This window comes from Vidua chalybeata, chromosome 5 (genome assembly GCF_026979565.1).
Source record: "Vidua chalybeata isolate OUT-0048 chromosome 5, bVidCha1 merged haplotype, whole genome shotgun sequence".
NCBI lineage: Eukaryota > Metazoa > Chordata > Aves > Passeriformes > Viduidae > Vidua > Vidua chalybeata.
In genome coordinates this window covers 48,218,790-48,240,542 of record NC_071534.1, presented here as the reverse complement: position 1 = coordinate 48,240,542, position 21,753 = coordinate 48,218,790, and the positions used below count along the sequence as shown (strand labels likewise).

The 21,753-nt window shown below is 41.8% G+C and overlaps 1 protein-coding gene across 1 annotated transcript; it reads right to left on the bottom strand.

The window, feature by feature from the left end:
- Positions 1–835: 835 nt before the first annotated feature.
- CAV1 (caveolin 1) lies at positions 836–20,194 on the bottom strand. The gene is made up of 3 exons (XM_053944008.1): positions 20,055–20,194; positions 19,087–19,251; positions 836–3,178 (listed from the first exon to the last, which is right to left on the bottom strand). The coding sequence occupies exons 1-3, from the start codon at positions 20,082–20,084 to the stop codon at positions 2,837–2,839; spliced, it is 537 nt and encodes a 178-aa protein (XP_053799983.1). The 5' UTR covers positions 20,085–20,194; the 3' UTR covers positions 836–2,836.
- Positions 20,195–21,753: the final 1,559 nt, after the last annotated feature.

Below are 21,753 nucleotides of genomic sequence, written 5' to 3'. Positions count from 1 at the left end.
CAGTTTATGACTCTGACTCGTATCTAGCAGAGTGAGGCTGTCACATTTACAGCCAAGCCAAGAAATTGCCTGGTGCCACTGTCCAACACCTAATGTCTAATCCTCTACTTGACAAACCTTGATCTTGCTATGGGGTATATCTTGGCTATGATCCTAAGTGTTATGGCAGGAGTATAAATGAGATGCAGCCACAGCACAGCCCTGTGACCACGGCTCAGCAAAGCACCAGGGACAGTGCAATCATAGTGTGAATCTGCACATCTCTCCCATGAAGAGTCTTGGAGTCATGATATTATAAATAGTTAAGCCTGAATATATCAGGCTCTTTGCAAAAGCAAGATGGTTTTGGATACCGAAGGTGTATTTGCTTTTCTTTCACATTACAACCTCCCTTTTACTTTTAAAATATTTTACATTTTGTCACATAGTCCAATTCAACATACTATTTGCTACCACTGACCTATTGAGTGCTGCTAAATACACCATTCAGTTATTGAAAAAGATATGATGGACTACATTTATTTGGCATGTGCCATTTGAACATTATAATACAGTTAATAGATTTGTAGACCATTCATAATAGCATGTTTTGTTGGGCTTTTGTGTAACAGTGTGACAAGTATTGTGCAACAGACCCATAGAAATGAACTGTCCTGTCACAAGTTACATCCATACATGGCTGAATAAAAGCTGCCATTCCCCTATTTCCATACATTAAATGCTAAGGCTAATGAGATTTTATTAGGAAAAATCCTGTTTCTACTGGACTGACAAAGAAAGCTTTAAACAAATTTTGTCCACATGATTTTCAAGGAAAAAGAAGTCAGACAGGATCTACCATTAAGCATCTTTTTATTGTAGTCTTCAATGTACATGCAGAATTTTTAAAAAAGGTGTCAGTTATATCTGTAAGCTTATAACAATAATGTAAATGTTTGGATCAGCAATGTATTTGGATTAGGGACTAAGAAATCTAAGTGAACAGACATCTTTCAGGATATACAGTTTACATGGTAAATCAAGGTTTTCTTTGGAGTGATTTTCCTCATAAAAAGATAAAATATTTCTTGTTTACAATCTTGGTTGTTTTTAATACTGAAAAAAATCTACAATAGTACACTTTTCATTATGTACATAGAAAAACATAAAACTATATCCATACCAGTGTCTGTTTTAAATGCAAATAGTAGTTAATAGCTTCGTAAATTTTTGTGCACCCTCTCCTACCCCCATTCTCTCTCCCCCACCCCCACTTAAAAATGCAGCATTTCCTAAAGTTTTCAATGCTTTGGCAGAAACGGAATGGAAGGCACTTCCATGTTAGGTAAAGCAATATGTGAAATATCAGCACTAAATAAAAAAGCTGTAGGTGTACCAGACAGCTCCATGTTCATCCCAAGGGATGAATTTTGCACTCCTGCAGGTCAAGAACTAGTTTGCTAGAGATTCCAGCTGGAGCAGGCTCAGACCCCAGCTTGGTTTACAAGAAAGCTGATTAGCCTCACAACTATTTTTACAAATGCTTCACACAAACCAGAGAGGATGCAGAGAGCATCTCTGAACACAGTACTATCATGAGGGCAAAAAGCTCTTGCAGGTCACAGCATCAGAACATGTCGCAAAGGCCCCGCTACTGAGGCCTTCCACTTTGCAACACGGTAGTTTCACACAACACCCTTGTTTAAGACTTCCTGATGTGCCAGCTCAGCTAAAAATGAACAAAGCAACACACAAATGTGAAGATTCTAAAGCATCTCTTGTGATGGATAAATTTAGACTCAGCAAAGCATCCTGAAAACAATCTGTGTGCTAGTGGCAGGCTGACCTCTGCTGATAGGGAAGTTTTGAAAGCTGTAGAAAAGTTTCTCGCAGGGGCAGCTCCTCCCTGGCCTTCTGTGGCTTGTTTGGCACTCCTTCATTTTTCTTTTAACTCAGGATTATCTCTGGCATACCTGCGATAGGCATTTATATTAATACTTTGCAAAAATATCCCAGATGCCAATGAGATAAGCACCTAAATGCTTGAAAAGGGATGCGTCGTAAGTCACAGTCAGGAAAACATTTCTGTAATGACCAGTTTTAGCTCTCAATTGCAGTTTGTTTCTGCAATCCTAATAAAGGCTGAGAAATGACTGGATGCAAACTTCCAAGACAGAATGAGACAGAAAGGCACCGACCAAAGCTTTTACATGTCAATGTCTCCAGCCTGACAAAATGTTACGTTTTCAGGACATATGCTAGTTCAGTAATGTGTTTACTTAACTAATTTATTCATACTGCACAATATCTGACCACGACTGTAAATAGCTGCAGTCAACTGACAATCCAATTGAAAAAGAACATTCTGCTAAAACCTGCCAGCTGGTCACGTTCATTCTGCTGTGATAGCTCTGCACTCTTTAGCCACAATAAAATGAATGGCTTTATAGTGTTGGAAAGAAAGCATTTTTGTCATTCTTCAATATCACTGTGGATTTATCTCTCAAGGAATGAAGGGTAAGATAAAAAGGCATCCAACAACACTTCAATCTCTGAATTGAGCAGCCAGCAAAATAATATGCAGCTAGCATGGAAGAATAACCCTTTAAGGTTAGTTTAAAATGAAGACCAAAGGGAGGGAGAAAGGCAAAAGAAAGGAAAAAGATTAAAAAGGCAAGTAGTCCAGTAAGAATGAACAGTAGAAAAGGAAAATGAGCAAGTGATTCTTTGTTTTGGGCCAGTCCACCACCAGTTGCTGTATGTTGCTTTGGGAAACACAAAACTGGCACCAAAACACTCCAAAAAACACAAAACCTTCACCCCCTTCTTAGGCTGATGGCTCTCCTTGAATTGTCCCTCAGATCTCTTTCCGTACTGTGGCTCGAATGCTGCTGAACACTTTGCCTATGGCCTCAAAGAGCGGGTCGCAGAACGTGTGGATGCAGATGGAATAGACACGGCTAATACACTGGATCTCAATCAGGTAGCTCCTTATGCACGGCACCACTGCCCAGATGTGCAGGAATGACAGAATGGCAAAGTAGATGCCCCAGATGAGAGCCATAGGAATACCAAAGATTGCTGACAGTAAACGATAAAACCAGTATTTCGTTACAGTGAAGGTGGTAAAACTGGCCTTCCAAATCCCATCAAAGCTGTGTGTTCCCTCTGGCTCAGCAATCACATCTTCAAAATCGATCTGCAGCAAAGAACACAAAGTCAGGTCAGTCAGACATTCACATCAAGGGTGTATTCCAGAAACACCTTTCCTGGAGGGCTATGGTCCCCTGCAAGCAAAGAAAACACGAAGCACATACTTCCTACATCCTCATGTGATTCAACCTATTATAACCCATGATTTAAGTCACAAATCTTCAGTAACCTTTACCCAGTGACTATCAGGGAGCCTCAATGATTAGCTCAAAATTAGACATCTAACTTCTAGATGGAGTTTTCCACAAAACTGAATATATTTTTCTCATCTCCTACAGCCCTAAGGTACGTAGTGCCCTTATGGTCTACTTAAGGTACAAAACAGGTGAATAAAATCATATTTCATAGTTTTGACTATTCATAAATAATTCAAAAAGTCACCTAAGGAAGCAGCACATTCCAACAGGCATATTTTAGCACTCTCTGTTGAAATACTGAGCTGTTCAGGAAGCTTAATTGTCATAACATTTCTATAAGAAAATTAACAGAATTGCAATGATGGTTCAGCTCCATGTCACGCAGACATGTTTGATATAACCCACAATACAGGATATTTAATTTAGTCAGAGCAACCAATTGTATAGGCACTGCAAACAACAGGAAAGAGAACATCACAACACTATTCCTCTGCAAGGAAATAAATGGCTGTTGAAGTCAGATAAAAGAAAAAAAATATTTGCATTCCTGGGACTGGATCCTGAAGTGAGATAATAATGCTGTCAAAAGTGAAGATGTACAGGAGCAAGGTAAGTATGACATGGGCCAGCAGCCTCAGAAACTCCGGCAATTGTACCTTAGCATGCTGGAAGAAGGCGAATATACATACGCTCTGTGTAAATACTGCTTATACTTTAAGAAAAGCCTCACAATCACTTCTTTTAATCTAAAATATATGCAACAATTGAAAAGCACTCATTCTTCTCTCCTGCTGAAACTTTTATCACCTCCAGACGTAAGTTACTAACAAAGGGAAAAATATAAAACCACTGGACTTTCCAGTTTCTTAAAGAAAAAAGATAATTACAAACAAAAGTGTATAGTCTAGGTGCAATCTATGGGAATGGCTGGTAAGTCCTTGAGAGGAAATTTCTGAATTATCTGTGATATTCAACACCCTGAATGCCTAACACCAGGCTGGCTTAATTTAACATATTCACATCACTCTCTCTGCCAGTGCTTCTCTCTAGACATCCTGTCATGCAAATTATAAACCTCCTCTTTTTCAGCTACTCTGAACTAGGTTCTAGTGATCTGAAAGTCATTCTTTGGAATGGATATTTGTCATCATCATCACCATCACACCTAAAGGTAGCATTTGAGTTGAAACTTGATCTCCACAGAAACCTTTGGCAGAGTAGATTTTCTTTTTAGAATACATAAGGAAGCAGACTTATACAATCTGTTTCTGCAGCTATTCAAAAGCAGACTTTTCACTGTAGCACATCTCATGTTAGCTAGTTTTCAAAGTGAATGGGTGTTCTTGGCTTATTATCAAAATTTTCCTTGAAATCAGATAATAAAAATATCTATATGATGGCAAACCCCAGGATGACAACAGTAAAAGAAAGCTGCTTCTCAAAAAATATTACTACATAAGGACTGCATGGTTCAGCATAGCCCTCTTATCCTAAAACTTTTGTCAATTTATTGTATGCTTCCCACCAGCTGATGCTGTAATCCTTGGCAAAGGTAACACAGCCATCAGAGAGGTTCAAAGCATCGAAGGCCAGTCAGTGTCATATCTAAAGTCTTTTTATTTATTTCAGTTGTAGTGGAAATATCATCTTGTATTATTTCAACTGGTTGATAAGGGAAATATTAGATCTCCTAAGGGAAAAAAGTTTGCATTGAGCTCCATCAGCCTTTTCATGGTTGCATCTTTATTTTAGCCAAGCGAGACCTATTTTTATTAGAAATGCATTTTTTGGCAAGCAAAATGAAGCCATAGTTTAATGTGAATTTTCTAGAATTTTAAAAATATATAGTAAGATTAGCCCACAATTTGATTACTTTCAAAGTAATTCATTGTTAACAAAATTGAAAATGGAAGCCAATAAACTAACTGGTTTTCAAACAAACAGTAAACTTTCTGTAATTGTGATTCTCAGTAACTAATATTTTTAGCCTGTTTGGTCAACAAAATGTCCATGGAGAGCTGGGGAGCTGACAGAAGAATCATGCCATATAGCATTTCCAGATGGACAGCCCTGTACTCCTTCCAGGAGATGATGCTAATATTAGAACATTTATTATACATGTTTGGTCAGGATTTCCCAGCTCAAGTCATACACTGTTGTCCTAAAAGTACTCAGGAATAAATCTGTCCGTGAGATAATAGGAATGTATTCACGACACCAGTAATTATCAAGATGTTAGTTTCTTGGCACAGTATCAGAATGTTTCTAGCAATGCAGAGAAGTAGAAGAGATGGCCCTGTAGGAATGGTAGCTGATGTCACACTACTATGTCTGCCCATTTCATTATTCCTCAAATTCCATTTCACATTACTCCAGTTTGAATAAGGAAACTTGTGAGTGAAAAGACAAAAATGGCCTGACAACTTAAACTCTTAGCTGAATACAGTGTTAAAATGAAGCTGTTATCTTCCCAAAAGTTGTAAGAACATTATGAAACATAAGAACATTATGTACATGCCAAGAAAGTCCAGCTAGGCCTGGCACATGAACCTCTGCGGTGCTGTCCAAAACCAGATTTACCTGCAGCAATATCTAAATAAAGATAGGCAAGGAGTTGAGGTAATCTGAGCTCTTCCACTCATGTGCTAACAGAACACTGCCTGGGAAACACTGTTTATTTCACTCTTCAAGCACTACAGATAAGTCCTTATGCTGCAGGAACTGAGATATCACTCAGCTTCTTCCTGCACTATACCACTCCCATGAAGGATCCTGATTTTAACTTGTAGGGATCAGCTCTCCACAGGATGCAGGAGGAACAGGTGACTGGATGCATTTTGCCTTGCTATGGATTACATTTACATCACTCAGATTACTCATTCTCTCCTCAGTTCCTCCTACTACTCTCCTCTGGTTTTTAGTTTGGTAGCACTCACTGATGGTGAGTGTCATCAGACTGATAAAGAGTGTCCAACTGAAGTAAGTAAAGTAAAAATAGGACTGACAGGAGAAAGAGAAGTGCCCAGAAATATGATCCTACAGAAGAAAGACGCTGTCATTTCTGGTAATGAATCTAACTGTCTTGCAAGTATAAGACAACATTTTTAGGGTATTGTTCTCAAGGTCACTTTTGTCAAAGCATCATGTTCATGTAAATCTGTGAACTCTCATTTTATCTACATAAAGGTTTTCTTAGGTTGTGCACAGGTCTTGTTTAGTAGATTGCATGCTCCTTGTGTAGTTTATTCCTCCAGAGCTGTCAGGATGTGCTGTGAAATCACACTGAGGCAGTTGCCAAGCTAGTGAAAATACATGCACGTTCACTTGTGACAGGAGAGAAGTACAGGAAATTTGGTTTGACCCTCTAAAGGCTGCTAATAACTCACTCTAGCCTTCTGTTTCAGACTAAACTATTAAACACTATCAACTCCTGCTCCATGCCTACAATGTACTTCCTGACTTCAGCTATTCTTTGTTTCCTACTATTCAGTTTGGTAAAGCCAGTTTTTACATTGCTTGAAGCTTTTGTCTGATTCTGCTATGAGAATTAATGCAGCTTCTTTTGCTCTGCACTTGTTTATTAAATTCCTATCAGGAAACTGAGGAACCTGCTTTGATTCTGAAATAGATTTACTTACAAGAAAGGGAAATGGTATGGGATTTATTTACAAGATTTATTAACAAGAGCAGGAAAATGTCTATTTAAAGATCAGAACTATTAATTAAAAAAGCTTAACAGTGTGAAGTTATCATCTGACTCAATAATATATGCTACATGTATGAAATCAGTTGACTTGCTGAGCTTATCACTTCAAGTCCCTAGGTACCACAAGCTGGCTGCCTGGAAAGGTATATTAAATGCCAGGCTCAAATCACCTACTTACCAAGTTACTTACTTCTGTGCTTCTCAGAAGTTTGTTCTTTGAGGTTTGTAATATTCATTACATAGAAAAAATTACTGTGCTTGGTTTGTCAAAAAAACAAAAATTATTAAGACCACCAGATTAGGCTTTGACCTACATTTCTGTGACTATAACTATCATAATTCATATCTTTGTGTGTGGTAGCTGCATGCTGCTGCTGTGCTCATAGCATACAGTTCAAATAGCCAGGCACCATCTCTATTATACTCCAGAGGAACCCAAACAAGTGCTGAGAATGCCTAAATTTTTGTGTGTTTTCAACTGACTCTTTGAGTCAGTAAAAGGAGGCTTAGATCCTTACTGTATCTCTATGGATTGATGACTAATTTGTCCAGGCAGGCAGAACACTTCAACATGCACACAACATGAAAAATGCGAACTGTCGCACTGATGTCAATGTGCTTACATGCTCTGCCAGACTAGGGCTAAAGTCTAGGTTGAATGTACACAGGAAAGAGTCATAAGCTAGTTTTCTTTACATTTTTATGCCCAGAGAGTGGAAACTGTCTTTACTGCTTACCCTGAGCAGTTTTTAAATAGGTTTTCCCTGATTCCAAGACTGCAAGTGTAATACTGTTTCACTGTATTAAAACATGTCCTTGCAAGGCATGAGACAGATACAGTATTTTTTTCTGTTGTAGTAAATGCAATTTGTAAAATTACCAAATATATTCAATGTTCTTTAAAGAAACATTAGCGTAAGAAAATGTATAAAATGACAAGCCTTTCTATGGCATGGGTCACATTTGGGAGGTGATGTTAAGGACAGATGCAACACTTCTTATGTTGGAGAAGGCTGTGATGTGTATTATTAAAAATAAGAAAATGGGTGACCATATGAGATTATTATCTTAGCACTTCTACATGCTATTTGGAACTTAAAAATTCCCAGTTACAGTGCCTGGAGAAGAAAGACATCACAGCTGGAGAAGAAAGACATCACAGCAGCTGAAAAAAAAGTTAAGCAATAAATTCACAACCTTTCTGTTAAATCATGGATGCCAGTTAAGCATTTATGTATTTCTTTGATCCTTTGGAATACCACATTACCACATATAATGCTTGTCTTGACTGCTGCCACAGTTTAACAGAAAATAATGAAAAAGTTTATACTCTTTCTACTGAATCTGCAGGAAAGAGGAAGGGAGTTGTTGGGACTTACAGTAGGAAATTTGCTCTTCTCCCTTCCCTCCCCGACACCCAAAGACTCACTCACCCTTTTAAGAGCACTGTGTTATCTCCATCTGGCAAATCTGTAGTTATGTAGGAAAGCTGGTACTTTGTTCCTGAACACATAGGTCTTCATGATTCCTAGATGGTCTACTTCCTCTCTGATCAGTGTCAACAGCCAACATTAGGCGATCTCAGGTGTTCACTAAAGCAAAAACTCATTCTGTTCCACAGTATTTATACAAACCTCAAGCTAAAGCATGGATGACTACAAAACGTGAACATCCAGCAGCGTTCTGTTCCTTCACAAGCCAAGAAATCGCATTGAATCTTGGTATTGGTGGCAAGCATCTAACAAGGGAACCCAAAGAGTCCCTCCAGGGTGGGCTGCAGCATGATTAGGCTTTGCCTGTCAATCTCAAACTCTGTCTTCAGAACACACTGTTCTTCTGGGGACTGGCCAGATCACAAGGCACAACATTTGCTTCTTTGCAAAAAAAAAAAAAAAAAAAAGATGCCACAAGTGCAGATGGCTAGGACCAGAGCTGTTGTGTAAGGCTTGTTGAGTGCAGAAAAATTACAAACAAGTATTTCCAAAGTGAATGAAAGCCTAAACAAGCAAGCAGAGCTGTTGCACCCCAGTTACTTGCACAAACTGACCAAAGAATTTGCTCTACCTTTCCTGTCTCCCTGTGCCTGCCTTCCACAGTATGGCAGAAAAGTGTTCTGCTGGCAGACCTCTTAATGGAAACAGTGAATCTTGCCTGAGTGCTACAGAGTATGCCAGAAAAGCAAACAATGCTTTAACAAACAAGGATATTAATGTTGGAAAGTAGAATTGAAGGACTGCACTCTTCTAGCCAGAGAAGAAAACCAGTCTGGTCTGGAGTGACTCCTACTGCATGCAAAGCAAACACTCAATATGTGAAAATGTGTAAATGATGCCATGACTCAGAAAAGCAGGTGATTGCAGATCACCATTTCACAAACTGAAAATCATAGAAAAAAGAAAAAAAAATGGCTTCTATTTACTGAGAGAACAATGTCCTGCTCCCTGCCTGTGCTGATTACATATCAGAAAAGCCCTGCTGATGGTCTTTGTTTCATCAGATGGGCAGGCTCTCCAAAACCTGCAGAAGTACTAATGAGAAAAATGTGACTGATGCCAATGGGTCAGCACTGTAGCAACCAGCTGTTCTCCGGAGATCTCTTCCTGAAGTACTTGCCTTTCCTGTTCCAATACAGGCTGGCAGAAGGAAAGACAAGCAGTTTCAAGGAAAGATCTGCACTCTGCAACACAGCAAAACTTCCTGTACAGGTGGGGATACCGTGTCTGCTACTTCCTTAACAAATGTCTTGATGTTGTTGGAGTAAGCAGTCAGAAAATAAAATTACTGTTTTCCTCCCTGGAAACTGGGCTACTGGGAGGTTATTGCAGCTTCCCCAAAGAGAAACCCTTAAGAAGCTTTGTTTTTATTATTTGGTTCGTGCTCCACAGTTCCTTGTTTGATACAGCTATTTTAGCAAAGAACCCTAATACATTTATGTATATCCACGTATGTCTGTCCATCTGTATGTTTTAAGAGGTATATTTATGAACATGAACACCAGTGTGAAGTTTTGACTACACTAAACATAAAAGGATTTTTTTTTTTATTTTATTTCGCTGATGCCTGGAGTTAAGCTGAATCCAAGAGCCTTAATAAAACACATTGTGTAAACTGATCTTATATTTTAAACATGACAGCTTTCTATTTTATTATTGTATGCTTATATATGATTAAGGTAATAAACTGGTATTAAGTATAACATTTTAGAACTTGGTTTAGCTTTATCACTCCTAAGGCACTATTGGAACGTGGAAATGTGGTGACCTCAGACTCTTTAGTAGTGCATGGAGAGACAGGGACCTTTGGAGGTTGTTTTAGACCTGGAAACCACTTTTTTCTGTTTATAGTTTGTAAAGAGAGTCTGAGGAGACTCTTGATTATGTATACTATTGATAAACACACTCCTGTTAGCTGCTGTGATTTTTTTTGAAAATTTGTATAACTTGTTTTCACCTTTTCCCCTCATTTCTACCTGAACCATGCTTATTTAAGCTGACAGTGAGTATGCAGTGATGCCCAGCTGCCTCTTTTCCTTTAAAAAAAGACTTGTCCCTGCATTTGTACTGTTAGAAGGTTATCTTTCTTATGGAAGAGCTTAAGTTACTGATCCTTAAATATAAGGTATTTCTTTAGTATTTCACAAAAATCAAGATATTTTATAGTTCTGCTCCTGTCATAAACTGCATGAGAACAGCAATGGGACTGAGTGCAAGTCTGCTGATTGACACCAAGCTGTGTGGTGAGGCTGACATGCTGGAGGAAAGGGATGCCTTGACAGGCTTGAGAGCTAGGCACCTGTGAGCCTCATGAAGTTCAACAAGGCCAAGTGAAAGGTACTACACCTGGATGAGGGCAGTCCCAAGCACTAATACAGGCTGGGTTGTGACTAGATTGAGAGCAGCTCTGCAGAGAAGGACTTGAGGATGTTGGCTGATGAGCAGCTCAATATGATCTGGCTTGCAGCCCAGAAAGCTGAGAGCACCCTGGGCTGCATCAAAAGAAACAAGTTGAGGAAGATGATTCTCCCACTCTGCTCTCATGACACTCCACCTGGAGTACTGGGTCCAGCTCTGGGGCCTCCAAGATGAGAACTGCTGGAGTAACTCCAGAGGAGAGGCAAAAAGATGATTAGAGGGCTGGAGCACACCCTCTGTGAAGACAGGCTGAGAGACTTGTAGTTGTTCAGTCTGGAGAAGAGAAGGCTCTTGGAGTAGTAAATCAAGTGGGCTATAGAGGGACTTTTTACAAGGGCATGTAGTGACAGGACAAGGGGGAATGGCTTTAAACTGAAAGAGAGTAGGTTTAGGTTAGGTATTAGGAAGAAATTCCTAGGAGAGGCACTGGAACAAATTTCCCAGAGAAGCTGTGGATGCCCCATCCCTGGAAGTGTTGAAGGCCGGGCTAAGGGGTCTTTGAGCAACCTGATCTAGTGAGTGGCATTCCAACCCATGGTGGGGGGCTGGAGCTGGATGATTTTTAAGGTCCCTTGCAATCCAAACATTTTATGATACATGAACTTGGACTTCATGTAATGAAGTTGATGATTTTATGGCTGAGCTCTATAGGAGATAGATCCCTGATCTTGAGGGAAAATGGTCATTTTTTTGTAGCATCTGTTTGAATTCCAAGAAGGGATTTCAAAGTTGAAAGAGGAAAAGTTGCAATCCATCTATGAGACTCCCATAGACTTTTTTGGAACTCAGAATATAAATTCAGCACAGCAGGAATTTGGACAGAGAATGTTTTGGACAGAGATGCTTTCACCTTCAGCTGTGAGAATGTCTTCTCACTTCTTTTCTATGAAGTTGAATTTATCAGCTCCTATTTGTTTAACTACAAACAAACTCCACCCCACTAACATCTACAGCACAGCTCCTACATCTTGAATAAAATCATATTTTATCAATTAATGAGCTCATTAAAATAGGACAGTGTCACTGAAATTATTTTTTCCTTTGACTGTTAATCTGGTAACAATTTCTGACAAGAATGATATCGCATAAAGTTCAATTTTTTTGAAACTTTTTCTAATTTTTTTAAATTATTTTTTGAAAACTTAAAAATTTTTTTTTTAATCAAAAGACATTTTCCTAAGAAATCTATCATGAAAATATAAAGAGACTAATGGCATAAAACCTGCCTCCCTAATAAATCAAATGAAATTAAATGGCATAATTTCTCTTTCATGTTCAAAATAAGCAACTCTTTTAAAGTCCAAGATGGGTTTTATAACTATCATTTGTCTAGAAAACAAATATGGTAGTTCTGGATCAAAAAGCTCAGAAAATCAAGTACTGATATAGACTTCATCCTGGCGTCTTTGAGAAGGGTATTTGAGAGCTGTGGGAAATACAAACTTATCTTAGTTTAGAACTATATCTGTCTTCAGTTTTCCAGAGATCACAAGTGTTTCAGAATCACCCAAGTTCATTTGTATTTTCTTCTTTCTGTTGCCTAAAATACAACCAAGATAAAATTTCCTCACTGGGGACCTCATTGGTAGACCATTCTACTGTACACAATTGTCCCTTTTTCCCCTGGAGAGTTTTGCATTTCAGTATTTTTTGTTTGTTTGTTTTAGATATCCATACTCTATGCAACAAAAGACAGTGCTTATATCCACATAGTGCACTAAAAGTTCTACAATCAGTTCAAATTGTTCTTAATATTTTCTAACATATTATCTAAATTCTGTTGAAGTTATCGGAATTGAAAAGTATTTGCCTCTTTTGAATCTGAGATAGTGTCCAATAAATTCTAACAAAAGAAACAGCCATGCTGAATCATTTTCTCTGCCCCCATGGCCATCAAATTTTTCTATGGAGTTATGAGTCATGTTCATCATGCCAAGCAAGAAGGCTGTGCATAAGGCTTTAATACGATGAGTTTAAATGCGAACAGTTTTTTGAGAAAGAAGCTTTCATTAGAACAGATGCCATTATTAGCTGTACTCTTATGGACATTCAGAAATTCCGTGTCTGAGAACTCCTAATTAATGTGCAAGAAAACTATTTTTCAGAACTTTTAAAACCTTACTCAGACCTTGTATAAACTGGCATTCATAATGACCCGAGTTTTTAATCTCATACTCCTAGACTAGCCTTGGAAGAAATATTTGAAACAGAATCGAATCATGTGGTCAGCCAAAGTCAAACATCTGAATTTGCTTGCATTTTAAATCTAAACCCCATAGCTTGTTATAGGACACAACGTTACAGAACCATTTCATTTATTTAGTTGCTTGGCAGAGGTGTCATGTCTAAACCATAAGTATCAGCAATTGAGACAAGCATGCCCTCTGAGAGCACTGCTTCTCCTGTCCTGTGGTTAAACACTGTGATGTGAATCTACCTCCAGAGGCATCACACTTTGGTCACTGCCAATAGCAAGAGCCCAGGTGACAAGCTTGGATTAGAACACATACACACACACATATGTTCAGGTATCTAAGTATTTATATGGATGTTTTTAAAGGTAAACATTTATCTGTGTTCTCATGACTTTTAACAATTTCTAAAAACAAAGAAAAAGGGCCTACATTAAATTTCACTTAATTACTTATTTCAGAAATAGCACCTGATTGAGCTCTGCTTTTCTCTCATTGTACTACGTTGAAGAGCAGAACTGTGTTCCTCTCAGGTTGACACTTGTCACATCTGAGTGACAGCCCACCTTAGGTCTCCCATTCAAAAAGAGCATGGGGTGACACCTGCTTTCCTTCCACGAGGTTCTCAGGTGTGGGGATGGGAAGTACTCTGACCAGTCGTCTCTGTGCATCTTACACTGTGCTCAGTACAACAGGGAGGGACCCTAATAATGAAAAATTACATAAAATGTAAACTGCTTTTGAAAAATCCTCTCATTATTATGAGGCAGAAATTGTAAATAGCTTTAAAAGCATGCCTGAGTAATACTTTCCTCCCTAATGAGTACATAAGGGTACTACAGTGTTTGTCAACATCTGACTAAAAACTCCAGACTTTTCCTTGCAGTAAGCTGAATTGCCCTCAAGTGCATTAGTTTTAAGTGGAAGGTATGAATACGTAACTCTCCGAAACTCGGTACAAAAGCTCTGCATCCTCACATCTGTAGCCAAGTACTAGATTTTTTTTTTCCAGAGCAAAAAGAACTCCTATACAACCAACAACAGATAGACACCACTTGTTTAAAACAAAATAATAATTATATTCTGGATGGTAGACCAGCCACAGGCCTTTCTTCCACTGCAGGAAAAAACAGTAAACTAGCTGCAGATGTGACTGCACAGTTGGTCCTCACTAGTAAAAGTGAGGATTAGAATTTGTAAGGTTGGCTACAAGGTCTGTCCCCATTCTCAGCAAGGAGCAAGGAAGTGAGACGAGTAATCTGTAGGAGAGCTGGCTCCCTCCTCCGTGTTTTCCAAATTCAGTAAACTCTGTGCAGACTTGACCACAGATATGTTGAGAAAGTTTGAACTCTAAAACTCAAAGGCTGCAATTTAGCTGTACTCTGAAAAACACAAATACTGTGTTGGGAAACAAGAAGAGAAAAGCCTGAACTGCAGGCACCTTCATGTGAGTCCCGGGTCATTGGGGAATGAATGAGAGAAAAAAGCAATAAGCTTTCCACCCTGTTTGTTGTGTCTCATCACAAATAAAACCTGCGGGACACAAATCCAAGAGCAGAACTGTCTGGTCAAGGACATATGAAACAGATAAAACTATGGCAAACCACCTGTATAATCACCAGCATGACTCCTGGAGAGCTCCCACATGCACAGAGGCTGTTTCTCCTTTACTAGATTCCCTCCTCGCCTCCTGCCTGACTAGCCACCTTCACAAGTCAGTGCCTGAAAGAATGGAACCACTAGTGCACATTTCTCCCACTGTCTAGGTGATGTATGAGGAAGAAAATCCTTCCTTTCTGGTCTCCACTGAAAAAAAATGGGGAAAAAAAGGAAATTCTGGTGATTTTTAGTAGTTTGTGCTTTCTCCTGTTCAGAGCCGTTACTTCCACTGTCTGCATACCTCAGGTTCCATAAGGCCTTGTTCATATCCCTCTCTGAACAGAAATCCAGTCATTTGCCCCATTTTTCTGGAAACCTCCCAGCACTAAGCTTCCACTTGGTAGTTAATTCAAAGACAAACCATAAGCAAAGTCACAAACAGCTTTGATGCAAAGCTGCTCCATATGTCTAGTTTTCATAAATGGATCTTGACTGGGTTTCTGCCCCTTGCCTGGATCCCAACCCTAATGCTGCCTGCACCACACATCTGCTGCAGGGGAAGCTGGGCAGATGCTCTGTGCTGCAAATCAAGGGAGCATGTCTCTTGCTTCTCACAAGAGAAGGTTATTTTTAAAATGTGCTATGGGAAGTATTTGAATACAGACAACACTGAGGCCTTTTAGAGAGCTGCTTACAGAGCAGATTCCTCATTCTCTGTCTAATCATTTCTATTTCATGGCTGACTGATTTGTCCCCAGTTTCCATGCTGTTGTGCCTCATAGTCAAGTGGCAAGAAATGCAAAAAATATTGGGTAAAAAGCAGAAAGTTCTGAATCTAGAAAAATGCAATGGATTTAAACAAAACTGAGCTCAGCCCGAGCCATACTTCTGGCATTATAGGACTTTGACACATTTTTTTTTTTTCCTCTGACTTTCAGTACTTAAGACTCAGGTCTCCTTTAGTTAATTTAGCATTCTGCCTGGAATTTTTACAGCCAAAGTAAGAATGGCAGATGCATGTCAGAAGGGGACTACAGACTGATGGCTAAGGCAGGAACTGAATTGGTGTATTTTCACCCCAATCCAAGTCTGTCCCCTAGGTATTGGGTGTGAATTTTATTGCTACGTCTAATAGACTGAATCTGAACATAGGGTCCATATAAATGCAAATTGTGGCAAAAATTCCTCTCTACTCTGCAGGTTGGTCTATCTATGAAATACTTAAAATAAAAGTTATTCTTATTTATCCTTGTAACAAACCAGAAAATGTTAATTTACAATGCCATTTTGTACAAATACTGCTGGTTTTATCATGTAAAATGGAACCTATCTGGTTAACATAAAATTAATTTTGGTATATTCCTGTGTCTTGACTGTTCACTGCCAGGAGCTCACTTGCTGACATTGAGGCAGTACTGGTATTCTGGCTGTTTGCTGTTTTTCAGTGAATATGTTGGTCCACAATTATTTCAAAAGGAAAAACTGTTTTTTTCCATTCCTGTACTTATTACTCCCCAAGTTTATTTTAGAAGACAGAATGTATAAAACTTCCTCAATCCTTTTTTCTGTCAGTGGTCTCCCTCTTTTCCCATCAGGGTCTTTCTTTCATTAGGCTAGGTTATGGACACCAGACTTCTGACTTGCTTGGGAGCTATGACTCATCCTCAGAAGGTTTGGTTGCTTTGGGGACTTCTCCTGTTGACATACGCAATAAACTGTGATGCAGTGCTGTTCATGAGCTCTGGCATTCCCTGTCTACTCAGCTGCTCCTCCATGGGTAGAAGAAAAAAGAATTGCTCTCTCCTTTTTAAAATCATCAATTTTAAAGGCAGTTCTGTACCATTAGGTATACAGATGATTTTTTCTAAACAAATAACAAATTGTTTAGAAATGCCTTTTCATTTTTATATGGCTCCTTAAAGATACAGGCTGCTGTGACAATTGTTAGCATGGATCCAGCAATATGACCATGGCGTGTCACATTCAGCACCTTCAAACTCCGTTGAAGTCTGGAATTTGAATTTACTTATGACCTTGTTAAATTGTCTGCTCATAGCATGAATCATTTTACAGACACACATTAAGGATCCAGAGTTCACCCTCTTGATTCTCTGGAAACAGTATTTTTTTTCAGTAACGGGTCTTCATTACAACAAACATGGTGAATTGCACACACTCTGACACTGCTGGCCACTAAGCAAGCCAGTTAGTGGCTTAGTCACCCACTACAACTGGGCAGCTCCCATTTTTCCTAGGGTCTGACAACCCCAGATGACAGCATCCTCAGTTTTCAAACTGGTGGTGTATTCCCCTCTCCATCTTTCCAGGCTGCAGTGTGATCTGAGAAATGCTTGTTAGGCCTTGGCTTTGGAAACACCACCTGGGCTCAGCTCTTTTCAAGCTTATCAGAAACACTGTCTGCTCCCAGGAATTGCTAATAAGCTGCTGTTTTCCTTATGACCACCCTTGGAAAATATTCTACCTGCCTGCATGGCACAACATTCCTGTTTTCACACCTTCGGACAAGCGCCTACACAAACTGTGCCCAGGATGAAACATTGTTATGACAAAAGCCTATAGGCTTTTGCAAGCCTATAAACAGCAGTCCAAAATGGGACCCTTTGAGCTCCCCTGGACTGCAGCAAGCTACAACCATACAACATACATACATACAACATACATACATACATACAAACATACAACAGATGCCTCTCAGAGCCTCATGTATGGAGGATCACTGAAACAAGCTGTATCCTGGGACAATATGCACACTCCTCAAGGCCCAATCCTTTGCCCATTGGGAGATGCAAGAGCATCCAAAGTGAGTATTTCGTTGATCTCTGGGGGGAATTTTTCACAGGCACCTTGCTTGCCTTGACTCTTCATGTCTGTGTGCATGCCCCTGCACATATGCTACAGCAAATCAGAGAAATATTGCTTTCTTAGATGTCTAAGTACCTTGGATATCAAAGTAAGTTAGGCTAGTGGCTAAGGCTACATTATAAACTCACTTAAATGTTCTTAAGTATTGTTCTTTTGCTAAGTTGTTAAACGTAAGTTATAAGCTAAGTGTTGCTAAGAGTTGTTCTGCTGTGTTGCGAACTTCAAAGTTATAAATTAGGTTAAATGCTCTTCAGTGTTATTTTCAGTAAATTGCTAAGGTTAGGTTAAATTGTAAATTAAATTTAAGCTATAAATTAGGTAAAAGTTAAGTGTTCTTCCTATGTTAAATTGTTAGGCTTAAAGTATAAGTTAAGTACTGTTAAGTTGAAGTGTTGTTAAGCTTTCAGGCCCTGTTCCTTTTTACCCTTGCCCACACTGTCTTTTGTCACACACACACCCCTAGACAGTTCTCAGTTCATTTCTGTTTGATTGCCTCGATTTTGTTTGGTTTTCTTGTTTCGTGCTTTCCCTTGTTGTGCCTTGGCTGTCCTATAAGTAGTAAACTGAGTCTTGCCAATGAACTTGTCGTGCTTTGTCACTTAATATTAAATCTGACTTTTGCTCATATCCTTGCTGTTGATTTTTTAAGTGATCTCAAGCACTCTCATTCATAACACGTGGATTGTACAAATTTGTCTGTATAAATTCTTTTTCTACAAGAATACCTATCTCTGTGATACTTCTGACCAAAGTGACTTCAAGCAAAAATCTCCATCGACCCTGACTTGTCAAAACAGTCAAACTGATTTATAAACCCAAACAAAAAAATCCAGGCAAGGGCACAGCTAGATTTTGCTTTGCTTGCTTATCATCTTTTGAAGGAAGGAAAAGCACCAAAGAGAACAAAACAGAACAAGGACACAAATCCAACCGCCACTAGAATCTCCGATTTTGCACCCGCCAGGCTCAGAGAGGGCGATTCGGTTTGTGACATCTACCCGCCCTGCCTCTGTGCGTGCCTTGGGGAACGAAAATCCTTCCGACGGTGTTACACAAGGTCACGCAACTCATCCCCCCGCTCCCCGGCCCCGGGCGGGACGGCCCGGCTGCAGAGCTGGCTGCCGGCACACACCGCGGCGGGACCCCCGCGGCCCCCGCCCGGCTGCGGCGAGCCCAGCCCGATGCGCCCCCGCGGGACAGCGCGGCCAGCCCGAGACAGGGCCAGCCCCGCTCCGCACCGGAGCGAGGAGCTCCGCAGGGCTGCCCTGGCCGCTGCATGCCTCTCTCCTACCCACTCCGCCTTTTCTTTAAAAACAAACAAAAACCGATCAGCCCCTGGCCCGTTCCCTCATGTAGCAGGTGGAGGGATGTGGTTCGCGGGCTTCAGCCGTCCTGACAGTGCCCGCGTATCCTGCCTCGGCAGGACTTGGTATCGACCCCCGCGACGCCCCGCCTCGGCCCCTCACCTTAACCACGTCGTCGTTGAGGTGCTTGGGGTCTCGGTTGACCAGGTCGATCTCTTTGGTGTGCACGTCGTGCACCGCCTTTTCGCTCAGCTCATCTGCCATCATCTTGTTGTTGGGCTTGTAGATGTTGCCCTGCTCCCGGACGGGCGCCGTGTACAGAAAACCCTGCGGGGAGCAGAGGGAGCGCAGGCGGGAGGGGAGAGCCCAGTGAGGCGGGAGAGGAGGGGAGGGCAGGGCCGGTCCGCGCACGAGGGCGGGCTGGGGAGGTGGCCGCGGGTCCCGCGGGCAGCGGGATCCAGGCTGCGGGGCGGCCCTCGCCCGGCTATTTAACCGCGGCCGCGGGGCGCGCACCACACCCCCGCCGTGCCAGGCGCCGGCTCTCGCTCCCGCCGCCAGGCGGCCCCGGCCCCGCGGCGTTGCCCCAGGGCGGAGCGAGTGGCCCCTCGGCGGGGTGGGCGCTGGCGTGGCCCCGCGGGCACGGCAAGGAGCGTCCGGGGCTACCCGCACAGCGCCCTTGCCGCACAACACCCTCCCCGTAAAGCGCCGTCCCCGTACTGCCCTCGCCCTACCGCCTATGCTGCGCTGACCTGAGCACGGCGCCTGCACCGCCCTGTCTTCACAATACTTGCCCCCCTCCCTGTACCACCCTTCATTCAGGGCCATCGCCGTACCCTCTCCATCCCGGTGCTCTCGCTGTAGAGCTCTCCTTACACCTCTCTTTCCGCACGATAGCCAGCAGCCCCCTCCCCGCGCCCCGCCGGGGACGAGCGTCCCAGCTCCCCCTGACCCGCCGTCCCTGCCCGCAGGTGCCCGGCCGTCCGCCCTCCTGCCGCCGAGCCGCCCCTCGCCCCGCTCCTCCGACGGGTCAGGGAGCTTGGGGCCCGAGCCGCTGCAGGTAGTCGGCGGCGGGGCAGCATCCCGGCCCGGCGGCGGGGCAGCATCCCGGCCCCATGCCCTGGCGGTCCTACCTCCGAGTCTACGTATTTGGTGCCGGACATGCTGCCGCGGGCTGCTGACGGCTCTGCCGCGAGTTACTCTGCCCTGTGACTTGTAGGACCGGAGGCAGGAAGATTCCGCTCTGCGGAGCGGCCGGCCGGGGGAGGTAGCTGCGAGGAGAGGGCTGGCCGCTGGCCAGGGCGGCTCCCTGCCTCCGCCTGGGGTGGATGACAGCGGCGGTACGGCCCCGCACATGGCAGGGCGGCCGGGAGCCGCCGGGGGTGGGAGGGGAAAATAGCCCTGCCCCGGCAACCTGGGATCTGGCGGACCCAGGTCCGTGCGGAGGCAGGGGCTCACGACCCGGTCAGTGGGTCCCCGCCGCTGGGTGCCGGGGTGACAGTGGCTGCGTGCGGCAGAGCCACCTGGGCAAATGGGGGCGGGGGGCGGGCAAGGAAACAGTGAAGAGATGGAAAACTTTGTGTTCAGCGTCCAGAGCGAGCGAGGTGTTTGCCGGGCTCCCCCCTCCCGGCATTGACAATAGTTTACACAGAAGCATCGCTGCTCCAGGAACAATTGTGGAAACTTGGATATCCTTGGGATGAAGAAAAAGAGGTTTTTCTCAACTGGTTCATTTCAAAACTATGCAAATATTTAACAGTTCTGCACTTTAACACTGCTCTATTTTTCCCGAGAGGAGATTGATCCATGCATGCCTGCCATGCATATTAACCATTGGGATTAACTTTTAAAGGGGAATGGTGTGCCACCGTCTTGCCATGCTCGGTTCTCAAGGTTTTTGTAAGCTCAGGGGCATATGTAGATGTAAACGGTAAAAATATAAACATTCATCACCGGGATTCAAGATGGCTCAGGTTAGGGCTGCAGCATCACTATACATTTAAAAAATGAATTATATTTCACTTTTTTTGTGTGCATATGTTTGCAGCCATTAGTTTTATGTTAGGAAATCAGACTATGGTGAAAGATTTATAACATTAACAGAAAAATTATGACCTTAGTGTTATGCCATTTAGCACAGAATTGCAGCAACAGAAGCAGAAAATTCCTAACTACAGTATATTTGGCTTTGGCACTTCAACAGAGAAATGACCTCGAAGAAGCCCCTGGCTAAGATGGATGTAGGCACTACAGATGTAAATAACTGCACCTGTTGCAAATGCAGTTCATATGGACATGTGTTGCTGATACATTGGTTAGCAGTCAGCTTTCTTTACTTTATATTGCTCGTAAACAAATGACTTGGATGGAAGATTTCCAACTTTCCAAGTCAGTTGTAATTTTTAAAAGTAACTTTTTTATTGATGCAATAATTCACTTAAGCCATTGTTAGAATATTTTTGCCTGTCCAAGCTTTTGAGTGTGAATATGGAGCCAAATGAGTTTATTGAAGGATATAGACTCTGCAATTTTTCCATCCATCTGAAAAAAACTGCAAGACAGTTCTTTGTTTTCTTATCTAGGAAAATTTTTCATTTAGTTACTGTCCTCCATATGAGTCAGAACATTTTGATCCATCTTTCAATATGACTCTGTATCTCAAGAATGACTTTTTAAAAAGAGAAATAAGAGAGATACTTGTCAATTTGAAATGCTGAATTGATTCTGAAATAGTTTTTCAGAACCACAGTCCCCTTTAAAAAATATTTCTGAATCACACAACAATACTGCAGCTAGAATAATATCATAAACTAGTGGAATTTATAAGTTTTA

What these genes read in the sequence shown, in the direction of transcription:
- CAV1 (XM_053944008.1), bottom strand. Translation starts at nt 20,084, where the DNA reads ATGTCCGGCACCAAATACGTAGACTCGGAG. An exon ending in CCAAATACGTAGACTCGGAG is followed by an intron (nt 19,252 to 20,054) that starts GTAGGACCGCCA and finishes TGCTCCCCGCAG; the next exon opens with GGTTTTCTGTACACGGCGCC. An exon ending in TCAACGACGACGTGGTTAAG is followed by an intron (nt 3,179 to 19,086) that starts GTGAGGGGCCGA and finishes TCTTTGCTGCAG; the next exon opens with ATCGATTTTGAAGATGTGAT.